The sequence below is a fragment of the Eulemur rufifrons genome, chromosome 29, assembly GCF_041146395.1.
Source record: "Eulemur rufifrons isolate Redbay chromosome 29, OSU_ERuf_1, whole genome shotgun sequence".
Lineage (NCBI taxonomy): Eukaryota > Metazoa > Chordata > Mammalia > Primates > Lemuridae > Eulemur > Eulemur rufifrons.
In genome coordinates, this window is record NC_091011.1 from 75,859,996 (window position 1) to 75,881,144 (window position 21,149).

At 36.4% G+C, this 21,149-nt stretch overlaps 1 protein-coding gene across 1 annotated transcript in view; it reads right to left on the reverse strand.

The window, feature by feature from the left end:
- The window catches only part of WASL (WASP like actin nucleation promoting factor), a 65,405-nt gene extending 47,878 nt beyond the window's left edge, over positions 1-17,527 (reverse strand). The window contains exon 1 of the mRNA XM_069461835.1: positions 16,373-17,527. Within this exon, the coding sequence (XP_069317936.1) occupies positions 16,373-16,489 (117 nt within the window). The 5' untranslated portion in view covers positions 16,490-17,527. The remainder of the gene's footprint in view (positions 1-16,372) is intronic.
- Between the last annotated feature and the right edge of the window lie 3,622 nt (positions 17,528-21,149).

Genomic DNA, 21,149 nt, shown 5'->3' on the forward strand with positions numbered 1-21,149 from the left:
AGTATTGTAACAGCTCCCTAAGAGAAGACTCCGCCTCTTATTCTCTCCTTCATGAATTCTTGCCAACTATCTTTTAATATATAGATTAATGTTCAAAACATAACAGGTTCCTATTTGATAAAAATAAGGTCCAAACTCTTCTTCAAGGATTCAAGCTCTTTTTAGTTTGAGCCAATCAATACTTTCATACTCATCTCTTGCTATTAACCCAATAGATGTCAGAGACAGCAGCCAACTAATCTGCAGACCACTCCCCCCCAAACATGCCATACTTTTCTCAGCTCATGGCGTTTACTCTGTAAGAATATCATGTTGGAAACTTTTCAAACTCCATATTATGTAGTTCAAATATCACTCTCTCAATCGAGTTTTTCCTGATTTCCTCAAGCAAATACTTCTCCCTCTCTGTTTTCCCATAATATTTCATTTACACATCTAATGAAGCACTGATCACAGAATGACTTGTTATAGGTTCCCATGTGGGGGTCTGCTTCACCAATACACAATTCACCTTCTAAAAACAAGGACCATGTACTCTTCAACTATGTATCCTTAATCCCTAGCACAGAATTTTTTTTTTTTATTTCATCTTATTGTTATGGGGGATACAGAATTGCAGGTTACATACGTTGCCCATGTACCGCCTTTCCCCCCAAGTCAGAGCTCCAGGCGTGTCCATTCCCCAGGTAGTCTAGCACAGAATTTATATACATTTTGCACGCATTCATTTGCTGAATTGAAAGCGGTGTCTTTCTTAGAATCATATTGATTATTGCTACATTATCAAAATTATCTTAAATAAATTTTTCAGAAGAGTAGAAACTGCTAATCTGTGGTATTCAATTTTTTTTAGAAGAATGACAATTTTCTTGTTGGCACTTCAATTCATCATAAATGTTTATATGACATGGTGAAAAACCTGTTAATGCATCCCTATTCCTAATATTTTAAATGCCAAAAACCACAGGAATTTGCTTCTACCACATCTTCCCCCATAGAAGGGGGAGTAAAAGTCTGGGGACAAAGAAAGCATACCAAAGTCAGCATACATTTTTACAAAGAATGTCCTCCCCCAACTAATTTTCAAAGCACATCAAGGCCAATAGTCAGATGAGCACAAAAGCAGGAAATAATTTCCAGTACATTTGGTTAACCGAACAATTTTGTGGTTTTCAAGTCAGTCTTAAAAATAGATGGTGTTCCATCTTTTATATTATACATTGTTGTGGCACATACAATGTACATAAACGTAATGTTCTAGTTAATTGCTCAATAAATATTAAGTATGCCCATCACTACCGTGCTAAGAAAATACAAGGCATGGACTTCTAAACTCAAGATGCCAATCTTTAAAGAAATGAAAGGAATAATTTGAAAACTGTAAAGATACGCAAAGATAACAATTAGAACACATGTAATTTTACAAGGAATTTACACCTCTGAAACATATTTCTATTTTAATTTATATTGGGATATATTTCTGAAAAACGAAAACCAAACCACTTTCTTGAACTATCATATGCCTTTTTCCTCACCAGTATCCCAAATAAAAATATTAAGATCAACTATCTAGAACTAAATACTTGTATCTGGCACAGTGCTGAGAACTTTACTTGTATTTTCTTATTTAACATCAACCCTAGAAGGAACCAATTTCACACACGGGGAAAATAAAACCGAATCAGATTTAGTAACTTGCCCATTGTCACAGAGGTAGCAACAGACGGAATATGGTTATAAATTCAAATTTGCCTTACTGCAGAGCCTGTATTAACCACTGTACTGTGTTTCAGTGCAAAAAAACATTTAAATTATATGTCCCACTGGCTTCTAAATGGCAGAGGTGGAATATCAATTCCTTCTTTAAACCAAAAATTTTAACTGAACATTAAGTCTATAAGAATCCCTAATAGTTAATTTTGGTCACAAGAAAGGAAGATAAACAGATGAGTGTTTTAAAGCAAACATAATTTCATCATTACATATTAGCTAGAGATTTAAAGGATATTTTTTAAAGGTTCTATAAAGCCAGCATTAATCCTGTTAACAAAATCCTGTTAATAAAACAAAGTTATTACATGAAAATTTCAGACCAAAATACCTCATGAATATGGATGTGAAAATCTAAAATATTAGCAAGTCAAAGACAGCAATTCATAAAAAAGAATAATCATTACCAAGTGGGGTTTAAGTCAGGAATGTAAGGTTGGCTCAACATTTTAAAATCAAGGTACTTCACTACATTAACAGAATGAAGAAAAATATCATATGATCATTTCAACATATACAGACAAATCATGTGACAAAAGTTAATACCCATTCATGATTAAAGCTCTCAGCAAACTAGACAGAAGGGAACTTCTTCAATCTGATAAAGGGCATTTGTGAAAAATCCTGCTTTCCCCACACATATCAAGAACAAGGCTAGCACGTCCATTCTTACTATTTATATTCAATACTGTATTAATATTAGAAGTCCAAGCCAAATAAGTAAGGTAAGAACAGTAAAAAGGAACAAAGATGGGAGAAGAAAGAAGTAAAACTGGCATTACCCACAGAAGACATGGTTATGTCCATAAAAAAATATTATGGAATGCCAGGTTTGGGCACAAACACAAAAAAGAACTACAGAATTTTTGCAAAAAGAGCTACTAGAATTATTGAATTTAGCAACAGTGTAGCATACAAGGCCAAAATACATATAGTTATATATGTTAGCAACTCACAATTAGAAATAAAATTTTAAAGTATCACTTATAATAGCATAGAAAAATCAATTCCTAGAAATAAATAAATATTGAAATATTTTCATACATTGAAAAACTCAACATTGTTACAATATCCATTCTCCCCAAATGGATCAATAGATTAATTCAATCCCAATCAAAATCCCAGCAGACTTTAGGAAAGAAATCTGACCCATTCACTTCAACAGTTAGATGGAAATTCAAAGGACATAGAATAGGCAAAACAATCTTGAAAAGAGAAAAAAAGTTGGCTAACCATATCTGATTTTAACTACAATAATAAAATCAATATTATATTAGCATTAAGGACAGAAAAACAAATTAATGGGACAGGTTAGAATACAGAAATAGATCCAAACATACATGGTCGACTAATTTATGAAAAAGGCTCCAATTCAATTCAATGAAGAAAGATAAGGCTTTTTAACAAATGGTACTGTATCAAATAAGTACTATATAAAAAAAGAACCTGAAAAGAAAAAATTCATATGATCATCTCATATGAATTTCACATAAAAAAATTAGAGATGAATCATAAACCTAAACAAAAAGCTAGGAGTACAGAGCTTCTAAAAGAAGTAGAAGACTGTTACTGTGACCTTGGCGTAGGCCAAGATTTCTTATAATACAAAAAGCATTTTCTAGAAAAGAAAAACAATGATAAATTAGTCCTTATCAACGCTGAAAAATCTAGCCCATCAAAAAACATCATTTTAAAAATATTATGCAAGCTACAAACTGGGAGAAAATATCTAAAGCACATCTCTCTAACAATAGTCTTGTGTCCAGAATATATAAAGCATTACTACAAATCATTAATAAATAACCACTGTATATATGAACAAAAGACCTCAAAAGCTACATAAAAAACAAAGATACACAAATGGCCAGTAAGCACACAAACAGGTGTTCAATATCATTAATCATCAAAGAAATGTAAATAAAAACCACATTGAGATATCATTTCACATCTACTAGAATGGCCAAAATCAAAAGGACCAGATCAAATGTTGAAGAAAATATGGTGCAACTGGAAGTCTCATACATTATTGGTGGAAGTGCAAAAATTGTACAGCCACTTGGAGAACTATCTGAAAGTTTCTTATAAAGATAAATATATACCTTCCCCATGACAATGTAATTACTCTCTTAGGTATTTGTCCAAAAGAAATAAAAACATGTCACACATACCAAAACAACATTCACAGGAACCTTATTCATAATAGCCCAAAACTGGAAACAACTCAAATCTCCATCAACAGGAAAACACATAAACAAATTGTGGAATATTCATCAATGAAACACTACTGACCAATAAAAAAGAAGGAACATGTATGCAATAACATAAATGAATTTCAAAAATATTCTGAGTAAAAGAGGCCAAAGCAGGCATAACTAAGCCATAAGGTTGTGAATCAGAAAGCAATTGCCAAGGGTGGAGAGGAAAGTGAGGGAGAGGCAGGAATTAGGAAGTAATTGGCTACTAGGGACCCAAGGGATCTCTTTGAGGTGTTACAGATATTATAAATATTATTTCTGAAGTGCTGGTTATACAGTGTCTCACTTGTCAAAATTCATCAAACTTAATATTTAAAATCTGTGCAGTTTACTGTATAAAAATTATAATTTAATTTGTAAGTGAAAAGTATCACTATCTGAAAAAGTGTTAAAGCAAACCACGAAACACTACTGACTTCTTATATTTGACACAATTTTGTTTCAAGGTAGCTACATAACTTAGGGAGAAAGTTCCTATTAACAATAAATATTAATGCAACCTTCCTACTTGCTTTATTTGAAAAGAAACAATACCTCACTTTACAAGGGAAATACATAAACTTGACTGCAAAATACATTATTATATTCATCTTCTCACTCATTCACTTTCATTTTCAAATTGAGATATCCCAAAAAATACTTAGAAAAATCATGTCCAGCATTCAAAATCACGCCCAGCATTCAAAAAATCACATTTTAAAATTCAGAACAATTTTTATGAAATTAAATACAAAAAATATGGCTACTTATATTTGTTTAATGTTACATGGGGATTGGTACTTTTAAGAACTACAAAGAATACACTACATTATCATTATAAAAGGTACAAATTATTGGAAAGTGGAATTTGGCAGGGCAAAAAAAATTTCAAAAAGTGCTTACCCTTTAACTTAGCAAACCTATTTCTTGAACTTTGTAAAGTAACAGATCAAGTCTGTGAAGATAGATAAAATATGTGTACACACACACACACCCTGCAACACTATGTTGGCAGGGGAGAGAGAGAAAAAAAAAACCTGACCATCCCTAGGGAATTGGTGAATCCACATAATGTGTCCACATAATGTATTATGGACACTATAATGTGTCCATAATAGTGAAATACTCACTGACATGAAACAATGTCCATAAAAAATTCATGTCTGTGCCTGTGGAGGTGTGTTTGCTGAGAATAAGTACATAATGTGTGTCATCATCATTCAATAGTTCATGCAAAACAAAACCTAGGAGGATTTGGATAAAAACATTAATAAGTGTTATTTCTGGATGATGGATTTTATCTATTATCATTATTGCCCTGTGAACTGCCTAGTTGGAACTATCCAAAAGAAATATAACGTGAATCAAATAACCAATTTCAAATTTTTAGTTGCTAATATATAAATAAAAAGTGAAACTAATTTTAATAAATTTTATTTACTGAATACATAAAAATCACTATTTCAACATGTAATCAATATTAAAATATTAATGAAATAGTTTACATCCTTTTTTGTGTTACGTCTTAGAAATCCAGTATTTCATACTTACTAAACATTTGAATTTGAATTAATCACATTTCAATTGCTCAATAGCCATATGTGGCTAATGGCTACTAAGTAATATATTGGACATTGAAGGTCTAAATCTTTAATAATGAGCACTATATTTTTAATAAGAAAGAAATATTTTTTAAATAAGTCACTTGACTGCTATTAGAGCTTTTTCTAAAGTCTAACAGCTGTGTATTACATAATTTTTTGGATTCCTTCAAACTGTTTCCTAGCATTCTGTGGAAGATTCTTGTTTTTAGAAATGAACAGGTTGATCTAAGGTTATGGAATAAAAAGATACAACATGACCAAATCAATTTAAAATGTAATACTAAAATGAGTCTTTGAGTATGTATGTGGGTGTATGCATGAAACCAATTCCTGATTTACAGGTTTTCTGATAGTGAATTTCTGACAGTTAAATTCAATAAATAGTTACTGAATAGGTACATACTATAAGCATTACTTTGGGCCCCCTTAATATAAGATTATAATTTCTCAGAGTACGTTTAATGAAAGAGTTAAAAAGCTTCTCAAACTTTCCTAGGTCTTTCTCAAAAACAGGGAAAAGATCATAATCATTAGGTGCATCAAAGAGAGGCTCAAAAAATTAAGAATTCATTCAGCATGCCTTCAAATAAACCTAAAAATTCCTACTGGAGGAATTTGCTTGTCCTGTGGAGGGAAAAGGATAAGAATTGTATTTGACTTCTCTAGGAACCAAGCAAATAGAAGAGAGTGAAATGAAATATTTCAAGTATTAAAAGAAAAAAAAATCTACCAACCTAAAATTCCATATCCAGCAAAACTATCCTTCAAAAGTGAAGGAGAAATAATTTCTCAAACAAAAATTGAAGTTATTTGTTACCAGCAGGCCTGCCTTGTAAGAAATGGTAAAAAGTTCTCCAGAGAAGAAAAATGATATAGGTCAGAAACTCAAATATATATAAAGGACACATTGTTAGAGAAGGAATAAATGAAGGTAAGTAAGATCTTTTATATTTCTTATTTTTAATTGATCTAACAGGTAACAGTTTGATTAAAATAAGAAAAGCAACAAAATATTTAGGTTATTATAAATTTTGGATAAGTAAAATTAATGACAGCAATGTTATAAGGCTACGGCCCCCAACCCCTGGGCTGCAGATCAGTACTGGTCCATGGCTTGTTAGGAACGGGGCCACACAACAGTAGGTAAGTGGCAGGCAAGCAAGCGAAGCTTCATCTGTATTTACAGCTGCTCCCCATCGCTCGCATCACTACCTGCGCACTGCCTCCTGTCAGTCAGTGGTGGCATTAAATTCTCCTAGGGTGCAAACCCTACTATAAACTGTGCATATGAGGGATCTACGTTGCCCACTCCTCATGAGAATCTAATGCCTGATGATCTGAGGTGGAGTTGAGGAGGTGATGCTAGAGCTGGGGAGTGGCTGAAAATACATTATCATTAGCAGAGAGGTTTGCACAACACATGTCATGCACTTGAATCATCCCAAAACCATCCCTGGTCCGTGGAAAAACTGTCTTCTATGAAACTGGTCCCTGGTACCAAAAAGATTGGGACTGCTGTTATAAGGGATGGGAGAAAGAAACTGGGAATACTCTGTTATAAAGTACCTTCACTACCCATGAAGCAGTATAGTGTAATTTGAAACTGAACTTAGATTAGTTGTAAATGTATACTGCATATTATAGGGCAACCACTGAAAAAATTTTAAACAGAAGTATAATTGATATCCTAAGAGAAGAGAGACAATGGAATCACATAAAATTTTGAATCAAAGGAAGCAGAAAAAGAGTGGAAGAAAAAAAAACAAGGACAACAAAAAGTTACAAATACAGCTGATATTAATCCAACCATATCAATAATCATCTTATATATGAATACTCTTAAACACACCAATTAAAAGACAAAGACTGTCAGAATAGATTTTTTAAAAAGATCTAACTATAGGCCGGGCGCGGTGGCTCATGCCTGTAATCCTAGCACTCTGGGAGGCCGAGGCGGGTGGATTGCTCAAGGTCAGGAGTTCGAGACCAGCCTGAGCGAGACCCCGTCTCTACTAAAAATAGAAAGACATTATATGGACACCTAAAAATCTATACAGAAAAAATTAGCCGGGCATAGTGGCGCATGCCTGTAGTCCCAGCTACTCGGGAGGCTGAGGCAGTAGGATCGCTTGAGCCCAGGAGTTTGAGGTTGCTGTGAGCTAAGCTGACGCCACGGCACTCACTCTAGCCTGGGCAACAAAGTGAGACTCTGTCTCAACAAAAAAAAAAAAAAAAAAAGATCTAACTATAGTATCTACAAGAAACCCAGTTAAAATATAAAGACACACAAATAAATTAAAAGCAAAGAGACAGAGAAAGATATACCATACTAACACTAAATTGAAAGAAAGTTGGAATAGCTATATTAATGTCAGGCATAGCATGATTCAGAGTTAAAAAAAAAAATTATCAGGGATAAAGAAGGGCACACATAATGATAAAGGTGTCAATACTCCAAAAAGATAAAACAATCTGTAAAGTGTATGTGCTTAACAACAGAGTATAAAAATACAGGAGGCAGAAGCCCAGAGAACTGCAAGGACAAACATAGATAATTGTACCATTTTAGTTAGAAATTTCAACACCTACCTATCAGTAATTGAAAGATCTGGCAAGCAAAAAATCAGTAAGGATTACTGATAGCTGAACTTAACAACACCAAATCAACTGGATCTTGTTGACATGTATAGAATACTTCATCTAACAACTGCAAAATCTATACATTCTTCTCAAGCGCACATAGAATAATAACCAACACAGACTACACATGGGCGATAAAACACACCCTAACAAATTTAAAAGAATAGAAATCAGAGTATGCTCTCAGATCACAATGGAATTAAATTAGAAATTAATAACAGAAAGACAGCTAGAAAATTCCAAAATACTTCTAAATAACACATGGGTCAAAGTCTCAAAAGAAATTTTAAAATATTTTGAACTAAATGAAAATAACTCAAAAATCAACTACTGTAATCAGTCATATCAATAGGCTAAAGAAAATAATCTAAAAGTTTAACTTTAAAATGCAACTTGAAAAACATTTCATTGTCCTAAAGTTACTGTGTATTTGCCTTGTGATACTATAAATCTCCCCATATCATTTTTAACAGCATCTTATATTCCTAGATGTCTTTCACATTCCTCTTTGCTTCAATCTAGCTGGTCTTTAATGTGTACTCTTCTCCAGAGACGGATTTCTACAGTAAATCTTCAGGTCAAATTAAAAATAAGTTTAAGTGCAGTGACGTGCGCCTGCAGTCCTATGTACTTGGGAGGCTGAGGTGGAAGGATCGCTTGAGGACAGGAGTTCGAGGCTTCGGAGTGCTATGATCGTGCCTGTTGAACAGCTGCTTCACTTCAACTTGGGCAACATGAGACCCTGTCTCTAATTTTAAAAAATAGTAATGATAAGTTTAAAAAATCACCATGGCAGAAGAACCAAGAAGCCAAGGATATTGAGAATGTCTTCTTAATAGTTCATTTTGTGGTGCTATAATAGAATACCGGAGACTTGATAATTTATAAAGAACAGACATTTATTTCTTACAGTTCTGGAGGCTGGGAAATCCAAGGTCAATGAGCCCACATCTGCCAAGGGCCTTCTTGTTGTATCATTCCATGGTGGAACGGCAAAAGAACATGTGACAAGAAGGGATCCAAACTCACCCTTTTATCAAGAACTCACTCCCTGAAAAACTAATCCACTCCCACAACAACCAAATTAATCCATTTAAGAGGGCAGAACCCTCATGACCTAATCACCTCTTAAAGTCCCACCCCCTCAACACTGTTGCACTAGGGATTGTTTCCAACACATGAACTTAGGGGGACACGTTCAAATCGCAGCAAAAAACAATTAAACTAACAGGAGGTCATAGTAATTGAAATATGATGTTATTACAGATCTTTCATTAATCCTATTTTCTAAAGGGGGCTTTTCTAGATTTATTCCACTCTACATTCAATTATTTGGTCTCTTTAAAAAAGGGTCACAATTCTTCTACAACACATTAACTCCATAGAGAAAATGATGTTTTCTAATTAATTTCACTCTCCTATATTGCTGTTATGGTGCTGCAACCTTCTAATACTTCTGAGAATACTGACATAGATGCAATAAATAAAAATGGGGTTTATTTTTTGTTATTCATTTATGAATACAGTTAAATATGCCAAATATCTTCTAATTACTAAACAGTACTTAATACAGCAGGTCCTCTAATGATGAGAGCAAAAAAAAAAAAAAAGATCCCTGGCCAGGGCCACTGTCTGTGTGGAGTTTATACATACTCCCCACATCTGCAATAGGTTTTCTCCAGGTATTCAGATTTCTTCCCACATCCCAAAGATGTGCACATTAGGTTCATTTGTGTGTCTACATTGTCCTAGAAGCTAGAGCACTCTGCAATGGAATGGTGTTCTGTCCAGCGTTGGTTCTCATCTTGCAACCTGACCTGCTTGGACAGGCTCAGACCACCCGTGATCCTGAACTGGAAGAACTGGGTAAATAATTACCATGTTTTTATTGACCTTTCTTAATGTATGTATAGCTCACATTTATTTTGGTGTTTAATATTAAAACTGTTTTGGTCTTTATTTAGAATTTTGGTGATTTTCTGTGACTAGAAATATGCTATAGGGACTTAATTTTTGTTTATATCAATTAGTCTATGGTAAAACTGGTTGTATTAATACATCCTTTCACTTAAAGTCAAGTTTCCAAGAACCTAACAATGTTAAGGACTTACCATACTTTAAAATACTAGATTGTTCATATATCAATAAGAATTACATTTATAAATAACAATGTATATTCTATTACTGTGAATAAGAATATATGGATTTATTTTGTTTCCAGAAATTTTACAGTAAAAGTGAACTCTATTAATAATGCTGGGTTTCTTATCTACAGGAAGGAACAAAGCTATAATATTACTTCTAGACAGAATTTTAAAAAGCTCAACTATATCTCCTCTGTTAAAATTTACTTTTTCTACTCAAAACTAAAACAAGCTACCATCACGCTTCCATTAAAATTATTCATAAAAAAAATCTATGGTATACGGACAGAAGCAAAACAAACAACTACAAGCACATGTTCATTTGGAAAAATCTTACTCTTACCCCTTTTCACACAGACTTTAAAAAATCATGTTTTAGAAGACTAGAAAACTGATGTACATGGTAGAAGCTGCTCAGCAGCACTACAAGTGGAACCCTACTCTGCACTTTAGCCAACACTTTAGCATGCTCTGATTATATACCATGTGGATAATCTTGAATTTCCTAGTCAAATCTGCTTTTTAAGCATGAGATTTCATTTTATTTCTAAACTTGACAATCTGACATTATTCACAGATACCATGTTTGTGTTACATAAAAGATAACTTTTAAAGAAGTGTTATTTTAACTAAAATTCCTAAAACTGTCCACAACAAAGAGGAGAGAGAGGGGGCCAAAAAGGGAGTAGCAGAACTCCAGAGGCATGGGAACGAGGGCCCAGTAATATTTTTCCTTCAATAATTCTAATATCCAGACCACAACAAGAACAGAGGTTGAGAAAGCAAGAAAGATATTAACAGTAAAAGATAAAACCTAGCCCTTCACATCTAAAAAAGAAGCAGAAATGCCTAATTTAGGCATCCAATTGGGTTTCAGAGAAGTTCTTTCTGAGGTTCTGCTGTCTCTTGGTATTAATGGCAGCAAAGCATGGACTAAAATCCAGAACTCCTAACTCTTTCATGAGTACTCCTTTCTTTCTCTTCACTCAGCAGCCAGGGAGGCTCTGATTGCCCAAAACTCCCCAAAGAGACTTATTCAAACTGCTCCTTAACTGACTTTAAACAAAATTGTTAAGAATTGATTTACCTAAATTAAAACAATATTATAATAGAGTTCAAAATTTTACTCTAAATCCTCCCTGCCAGCAACAGGAAATCTAAACTGAGTACTGAATATTATTAACAACTTTCTTGCATATGCTTCTTCAAACTCCTAGAACACTCTATGCTTCTTCAAACTCCTAGAACACTCTGTAAGTGCCATGTACTCTAAGTACATAATTACATAATTATTGCACTATTCTTTGAAATCCTTGACTAAGCCCATTTTACAAATCTAGACATTTAGGCTCATACTGATTAAGAAATGCACCTACACTATAGAGCTAAGAATAACCAGAAACAGGACTTATAACCCAGTCCTGCTGGACTCTTCTGAATCTCTTCTTGTGCTTACAGTCCACCCTATATTACATACACTTTTGTGCTCATCTTTTCCTCTATACTATACAAGGGTATCTTCTCATCTTTGTAATTCCAAATCCAGTGAATTTTAACCTTTTTCTCTTTCCTCGTGACTCAAGGTGAACTACATTCCCAGCCCTAACTTCCCACCAGCTGTGCCTTACTCAGGCCATCACCATGCAAGACCATGATCCATCCCTCTAAGCACATTTCTCCCTCTATCTAGAATCACTATCTAAAAGGTCTGATTTAGAACAGAAACAACATACTGCGCCACCTATATTCATTAAGCAACAGAATTAAACCATTTTGTTCTCCTAATAAACAAAGATTAAAGTCCAGATACCTTCTGCATTCGAAACGAAAGGTTTAACAACCTGATCAAGCAATGAGAAATGCTGAATGACCTCTTAAGGAATAAAAAAGGGAGCAAGTATAATTATTCAATCAAGTATTCACTGATCTGTGTGCTAGATGTTATAAAAATTATAGACTACCTAGGCATAAGTCTATCTCTCATAATTATATACAGTGTGAGGAAACACTAGGAACTCTAGTTAGGAAAACTAACTAGATAATATAATTGAAAGCAAGTGCTGAAAAATTAAAAGAAATGAAGATTAAAGTCGATTACTAAAAATGCCCTCTTAAGTATCACTAACTATTGAAAAAACAAGCCAGGTGAGTACAGCAGGGAAATGTAATGGTCAACAACATTATCAATCCCAATCCATTTAGACCAGAGGTGGCTCTGTAAAACTTGTTCTCCTGTTATAACACTGCCAGCTAATGAGTGGCATCAGAACTATTCACTTTATGTAAAAGTACATAACATAAATACTTATGTATTACATATAACTTTAAATGAAACCTCAATTTCTACAAAATGTTTCTAAAAACTGTGGCATAATAGATTTACTGAAGATTCACTTCCTCGATGAAAACCAATCACCAATCTGGAGTCTCATTAACATCTAGGCATATTTCCAGTTAATGAGATATGTACATTTCTGCATACTTTTTCTGGAGGTGGTTATAATGTACCGTTTTTAGCGAAATTCCCTCCCTCACCCTCTATGTCTAACTAGGACTAAGTTCTGCTGCAGACGTTTTAATTGTCCTTGAATTCCCACCACTATTGCCTTAATTCAGGCGCTCATCATATTTCATGTGCGGTACTGTAAACACATATCTGATCTTCTTTGCCTCCACTCTCACAATCCTCAACTCACCTTCAATACTGCCTCTAACATTTCCTATAAAACTTTCTAAAAGTCAATCTGATATTGTGGTTACCCACTAACTTGTGCAATACTTCCTCAAGTGTATTTCCCTCCTATAGCTATGAAATGCACATTGATATCTTAAGGGGTCAGAGAAATGCTGTACAAAAAATGCTTGTTTTCACTTAATTTAACCTTAACACACAAAATATAGACCGAAGGTTTCCTATGTGCTTGAGGATTACCCACTAACAAAACAGTGGACTTCAGCAGTGGTTCTCAAACTGGGATATGTCAGAATCTCTGTCAAGCTTGCTAAAAATAAAAATCTCTAAGGCCCACCTCATACCCAGTGAACCTAAGTATTATCTAGGAATTGGGCCTACCCATATACATTTCTAATAATTTCTACAATGATTCCAATGCATACCTAAATTTGAGAACCCAAGCAGAAACCCTTCTTGTTCTGTAACAAACTGTTAGTAGGTTTCCCAACTTTCCAAGCTGTATCACGTCTCTCATCAACCTGAGGAATACCTAGTAATCTTAAATATTCAAGTGTCACCTATTCTAAGGTTTTACTAATCCTCTCTCCAACCATCCTCTCCTTTGATCACCTAACCTGAAACTTTATAAAAATAGTTTCCATATATTTAAACACAGTCCTAATCTACACAACCACCCCATGAGATAATATCCCTATTTTACAGATGAAAAAAATCAAACCTAGGACAGAAAGGTTAAGAAACTTGTCCTAAATGACCCTGAGTTTGACCCTATGTTTGCTGTTTGCTGATTACAAAGCCAAGGCATCTTCCATTGTGACATCTAGCCTCTTCCACAGAACTCTGAAGTACTGACTTACTCATCATTTTATATATTTGTTTCCCTTTTTAGACCTGGTAAGCTCCCTGAGGGCAAGTATCAACCTTCCCTGATGCTGATCTCAAAATTTAGTTACTCAATAAATGTTTTTTGGATGAAAGAAGAAATGAAGCCCCTCCAGAGCTAGGACTTTAACCACTTCTCCTTTGTTTCTTGAATTCTCAGACAGAGCTCTGTATTTGGTCTAACCTGCAAATCTCATTGTTGGATTTACTATGAGACTATTTATCTCAGTATTGTTTTACACTACAAAAGGCTGCATAGTAAGCAAAGGGGGGAAATTTATTCCCAAAAATTAAAATATCATTCTTCTTTCACTCTTTATTAACCGGGGAATTCAAATTTTAAAGTTAATCGCCCAAATAATTTCATCCTACGAGAACAGGTAACTTCAACTGTGTGGTTTTAAATGACAGAAATTCAAAAGGTAAAGCTGATTAATAATAGACAAGATAAAGAAATTGAGCACTGAATACTGACAGCCTATTTGGCAATCTGCTTATGCTAACCAATGCACAATGCTATCTTTACCACAATGTTCTTCTATATTATCTTTTGAAACCAGTAAATACTATAGGTAAGCACAGACCAATTAGTATACAAATGTATAAATGTAACATCTTTCCTAAAATAATGTGTCCGGTATGTAAAACATAAAACCTCTACTTCCTTTTTGATACAGATTAAATAACAAATGTAATAAACCAGCAAAACTGAATTTTTTTTTCTCATTTCAGGGAATTAACATTCAAAGTGCTGGAGATTTTCCTAAGCTGAAAATATACAAAAATTACCGCTGCTTTAAGAATCTTACGTTTTAATTATTTTAGTTTTTGGTGAAAAAAATGACTTGAATGCTACTTTTAGAAATAAATCAATAATAAGAAAAAAAACTCTTCTAAAACAACATGATGTGGTGAGAACTATAACAAGACTAGGCATCAGGAGTTCGGTCTTCTAGTTCTGTTACATTACAAAATTGCTGTGTGACTTCCTGCTCACTGACTTTTCTCATTTATTTAAAAAAGTGTGTGGGGGAAGATGAGGAGTGACTTCATTATCTTTAAAGTTGTTACCCTAAACTCTGATTTTGAGCCATCCCTCTTGTTTCATTCTTCTAGTCAGTAAACTCAATGTTCTTTAAAGTCTAAATTCTGAAATATGAAACACAACTGAAATTGAAGGGAACGATTCAATCTCCCAACTAGATGACACAAGATACAAAGGGTGGACACCTATAAAGTTAACAATTAATCCAGTAACTTTCCAGAAATTGTCTAATTCTAGCTTCTTAAAAAAGCAGGTGTAGCCTGGTTTATCTCACATTACTAAGAAAAGTTATAAAATGGTACTGCTCTGTTGAAATTTCCGTAGGTGTTTCCTGGGTTCCAGTGGTATATATTCTGCAGGTGCTAGCAAGCAAAGAAGGAAGAAAGGGACCCAGCCAGCATTTCAACAAACCACAGTTCAAGCCAGTCACCCTCAGTAAGATCCCAACAAGGCCTACACCGCGGAGCAGAACCTCCCCACCCCCAGAAGCGCCAGCAGCCAATGTAATGAATGCTTCCGTCAACAACACACATTCCCCTTCCCACAGCAGAACTGCTCGCTCCCAACCAGCCATCTGGGGCTGGAATCCACCACACAGACTCAACCTAAGAATCATTTTCGGCCCCAAAGGCCAAGAACTACCAGAGACTGAGGTTTCCTTGCGCATGGCTGCGGGGAGAGCAGCACCCCTCCCATCAAGGAAAAAAAAAAAAATCTGTGAGGCCAAGAGAAATCAGGCCTAGGCAAGATTGCTGGAGAAATAAACCCTGTTTCTCTGCAACGGGGAGCAGTAACATTTCTTGCCCTTACTCTGATCGGAAGAGTGCCCAGAAACCTGCACTCGACTTCATTCGCTCCTGGAATCCTTTTAAAGGGAGGTTAAAAGCCATCAATGATCCGCTTCATTACCAGATCTATGCACTCTTCAAACCGGGCATTGTTACGGAAAGTACCCCCAGATCAAGTAGTAGGTGAAGCGAGAGCCAGAACAGGGGCCCACTTCCTGAGATCAAACAGCTTGTGCAAGAAGAAAATCCCCTTGTGGCCTGAAAGTAAAGTTTTAACCAGCACCAAGGACGCGGACCGGGCCCGGCCAAGCTGGGTTCCACCGCAGGCCTGCGGAGGTGACACTCCCTTGTTCCCCAGTGGCTCGGGAAGGCGGCGTCCGGCCGCCCCGGCGCGCACCCTGGGAGCAGGGCGAGGGCGCCGACGCGGGGCCGGGGCCGGCGGGAGGCCTGGCCGGCTGCGGGACCCTCCACGCGCCGCTCCCGCCTCTTTCCCCACTCCCACTTCCCGGCCTCGAAGCTCGGGCCCGTGAGGCAACATCAGGGGTGGCGACGCGGGTCTTGGCCACTGACCACACATTTCTTGCCGAGGAAGGTGAAGAGGGACTCGTTCTCCTGCGGGGTCAGCAGCAGGGACCCCACGTTGGTGACCCGCCGCGGCGGCGGCGGCTGCTGCTGGCCGGAGCTCATGGTTTCGCCGGCGGGGCTGGGAGTCCAGGGCCGTCTGCTCCGGCGAGTGGGCGAGCCCTCGTTCCCCCTCTCGGTGACAGGGGCGGGGAAGAACGGGGTCAGAGTCGCAGCATCCCGCGGCTCCTCCGGCGCGGGGAGGAGGTCGCCAAGGGAGGGAGAAGCTGAGAAAGGGAAGCTCCCAGCTCCCGCCCGGCTAGGTTCGTGCCGGATGGTCGTTGTCCTCGCACTCCGGCGACTGCGCTAAACTCTCAACTCCTCCTCCAACCCTCCCGCAGCGGCGGCGGCAGCGGCGGCGGCCGCACAATCCAACATGGCAGCGGGGGCGGACGAGACCACAGCACGGAGGACGCGGGGGAGCGCACCGGAAACGCGCGGCTCGGAACCCACCACCCCAGGCGGGCCTCGCCGCGCCGGCCCGAGGCCCCGCCCCCTTCCGGCCGAGGCGCTGGTCGCGGGCGAAGTGGAACTGCGGTCTGCGGCGCCAGCCTCGGCTTCTGGCCTCTCGCCTGGTCGTATGGGTACCCGGACCCAGCGACAGCTGCTTGAAGAGAGGATGTAGGTTCGTCTCCGCCTCTGAGCAGCCGGCCTCCCTTCTGCGGGCGCACACCTTTGCGAAGCGTCTGTGAGGACCCAGGTGGGCGCGGAAGCGGGACGCTCAAGCCCCTAGTCAAAAAGGCCTGGACACTGGAGGCGGAAATTTTGGGAGAAGAGACGCGCTCCCTTGTGTTCCTCGCCGGGTTCGGTCAGAGGCGCAGGTGCCTGGGGTTTCTCAACCTTTGTCCACACTGCAGCAGTGGAAGTGGAGGAACAAACAGGCCTCTCCCGGGATTGGGAAATAGATCTCCTTGATGGATGTAACAAAAACCAAATGCACTTGACTTCTGCCGCCCACCTGGCGTGTCACGTGGGATAAATGTATTTGTGACATTTAAATTCAAATTCCTTTAAGGTCCCTGAACATGTTTTTTCCTGTCTCCTGAATTGGAAAACATCTCCCCCCACACCCCAATCTTTTTCTCTCTCTCAGCCTCTAAAGATCTTGTTTTTCTTTTTAGCCAAGATAAATGTGCCTACTTGGGGATGTCACAAAGAAAAATGCTTTATCTGGTTTAGTCCTTAGAAGTAAATCTCAATTTTTTTTTTTTAATTTGTATGCCTCAGAATATTGAAAGTTACCTAAGGTAACCTCCTTTGTTCTGTAAATTAAATACTAAACAACTGTTGTAAAACAAAATTTTGCATTATAGAAATGATAAATAATACAGATTGCAATGAATCATAAAATAGGCATCTGACTGTTCTCCCCAGCTAACGTATTAGCATTTATTGCATAAACTTCATCATGTTGGCTAAATACTCCATTTCAATAAACAAAAAAAGTTTTATGTTAAAACATCTATGACAAACTGGGAAAACTTTGATTTTAACATCTCTGATAGCTCCCAATAGAAATCTCTGATGTACTAAACAAATTGATAAACTATCTCAATGAATTTTGAGAACATTATAAAAAATTAAAATTAAAGCTGCCCTTAATGAAATTGGCTGAGCAGGAATAAATGTACAAGGGAAAATGAGATTGTATAGCTTTGGGCGTTCTCACATAAAATATGGAAATTTCAAGCACAGTTATAGTAGAAAGCATTAAAAATTCTTGAGAAATGATAAGAATTAGAGCCTTATGTTTTAAACCTGTTAACAAGTACAGTACCAAAAGTACAGGCTTCAGATAGGCCGAAGTAGTAGTTCATGTTATGCCTCTTATAACGTCATGGACTTTGGACAAGTTGCTTCTGTGAGTCTGTTTCCTCATCTCTAAAATGAAAATAATTTCTGTTTCATAAATATGTAGTATATAGAGAGACAATTACACTTACTTCAAAGTTGTGAAATAAAAAATTACAGCTAGATAGGAGGAATAAGTTTAGTGTTCTACAACACTGTAGGATGACTGTAGTTAATAATACATTAAATAGTTTCAAATAGCTAAAAAGATATTGAATGTTCCCAGTAGAAAAATGATAAATGTTTGAAATGTTGATATACTAATTACCCTTATGTGATCACTACACATTATATGTATAGCAACATCACTATGTGCCCCATAAATATGTATAATTATTAGGTGTCTATTAAAAAATGTTTTAAATAAAATAAATTATAAAACATTAAAAAAGATGGCACATATAAAGTACCTGATCCATAGTGGTTATTAGTTGTTTATCATTGACAGTTTTTGCCTATGGTCTGTTCTACTTTCCCTGAACTAAAGAAAGGATCAAAATTTGACTTGAAATATGTATTTTTACCTTTCTTCAATCTAAGTCTGATTCTGCAAAAACTGTCCTTCAAATTTACAATACATAATTCTTATATGGTGATGAACTTGAGGCATAATCCCTTTGTTAGCAGAATTTCTGATTAGGCTATATATTACACCTAATAGCTTATATATATCCCAGTATGCCAAATTAACAAAACTATTAATAACTACACATCCAGGGATGGAATCCTATTAACTTTTAATTAATAAAAATTGAAAGATAATTTTTATGCTAGAAATGCCTCTTAGAACTTGTAGGTCACCAAACTATTTTGAAAACAGGAGAGAGAATTGGGAGAGGGCTGTGAAAAGAAGAAGCTATGAAATAATAGCGTGAATGGACCATAGCGATGCCTTGAAGAATCTATCCCATGCTGAGAACTGTTGAGTTCCAGCCATCTCACAATCTCTTATTAGCCTACCACTATTTGCCCTTGTTCTGTTTTCTTTAGACGCGAAGATTGAAAATTATGACTGTCATAGACCTTTCAAATCCAAACCATTTCTTCAATTTTTCCTCAAAATTTTAACTATAGTACTTTGTCCCCGAAATTATTTTTTATTTTCTACCCTTTATTTTTGCTTTCCTCTTGGCTTTTCCAAATATTTGTTAATGTTCATAAAATATAGAAAATGTAAGCATTAACATTTCACTGGAAATATGACTTCATCACTTGTCTGAGATGTGAACAAGCAATATTGGAGGATTCCCCCAACACCATGTAAAAAGGATTCTATTTTTCCAGGCTTAATCCTGAGACCAGGCAGTACTGGCTGTTATTTGTTTCAAAAGTTTTAGTCCTTTCTTCCTTTCATTCTTGATAGCATATCCTATATCTGGCAGAACACAAGACATCTTTCTCTCTGTTTTCTTTGGCAAGTTATTTTCTTATCTCAAAATTCTTTTTAACCCAGTTTGAAGAGATTGGATTTGATCCAGGAAATAAGCACTCTATTTCCTTTCAACTCAACATCTTGACAAGTTTGTAAGCTAGGTTACAAAGACTGTAGGGATTTTATCTTCATATACATGTAAAATGCATATGCTATATTAAAGGTATATGAATATATAACTAAGAAAAAGGCAATTCTTATGTTTAATTTCTTCCGTTTGACTTTCCTTTTTTCAGGTAGAATATATTCTAGTACTTTTATTTTCTTCTTTCCTTCTTTGCTATGATCCTTTAAGGTAAAGCCTTCACTTTAACAGAAAACATTAGGGTAGCTTATTTATGGAAATGAGGGCATGTTTTCAGATGCATTCCTGCTGTTACATTATATATTCTTTGCAAATTCCTTTTGTTCTGGTTCTTTGTTATCCATTTTTCTTCTTTACAGATGTCATTGTTTATGTACTATTACAAGTCCTCTGAAGCATCCTGTCCTCCTTGCTACTGTTGATAATTTAAAGCCTAGTGACACCCTTCAGGGTGGGGGAATGTAGAGAGAACTACACACAGGGATCAATGGCATTCAGCAGCCATTGTAGCCATAATTGCTGGTACTGAGGAGCTGCTTGACCATGGCAGAACCGAATTTTAGAGACAGAACAACAGCAAATCTGGATTCAGCATGGGCAATGAACACTACTACCTTCATGCAACCTTCAGTGTCATATGTTTATAAATATTCATGTTGCAAAATATCTCTGCACATTTTTATGTAAATGTTACATATAGCAGTGCTTAAGGGAATTTGTCCTGGTACATGTTCTCCCAAGGTAAATGTTAAATGTTTTATTTTTCATCAACTAAAATCTTGAAAAGTAACTATTTAATAGCAAACTGTTTTTTCTCCTCCCCTTTTAAAATGCATTTCAGTATAAGCCTGTTTGGGGCTTACTTTTATAGGAATAGGTAGTTTATTTACAAACCATTCTAATTTCTTATTGATGTTTGTGGAAAATTGGATTCTTATTCATGCTAGTAAATTACCAGTGAGAGTTACTACCACTATATGGCCTAGTCTCCAGATACTTGATACATACCTTACTCAAGAAATGATTTGAAGAGCTAAATATATTATAGTTCCCAGGATGCTGCTTACCGGTTTTCTGGCTGCTGCTCTTTAACTTTAATGAATATTCAGTAGCTCTTCATTTAATTATTCCAAATGAGAGAGGAACAACATTGGCTGCTTTACTGTGATGTGCTCAAGGTCAATCTCCACTACAGATGAGTAGGCAGCTTGGATACTTGGGATAATTTATAGATGTCACATGTCCCACTACCTCACTGGAAGTATTGAGGTAAAGAATATGGTCTTTACCATTTAACATTTTTAAAATCAATTTTTATTTTTATAAAAGTGATGAATACACATAATTTTAAAAATCGA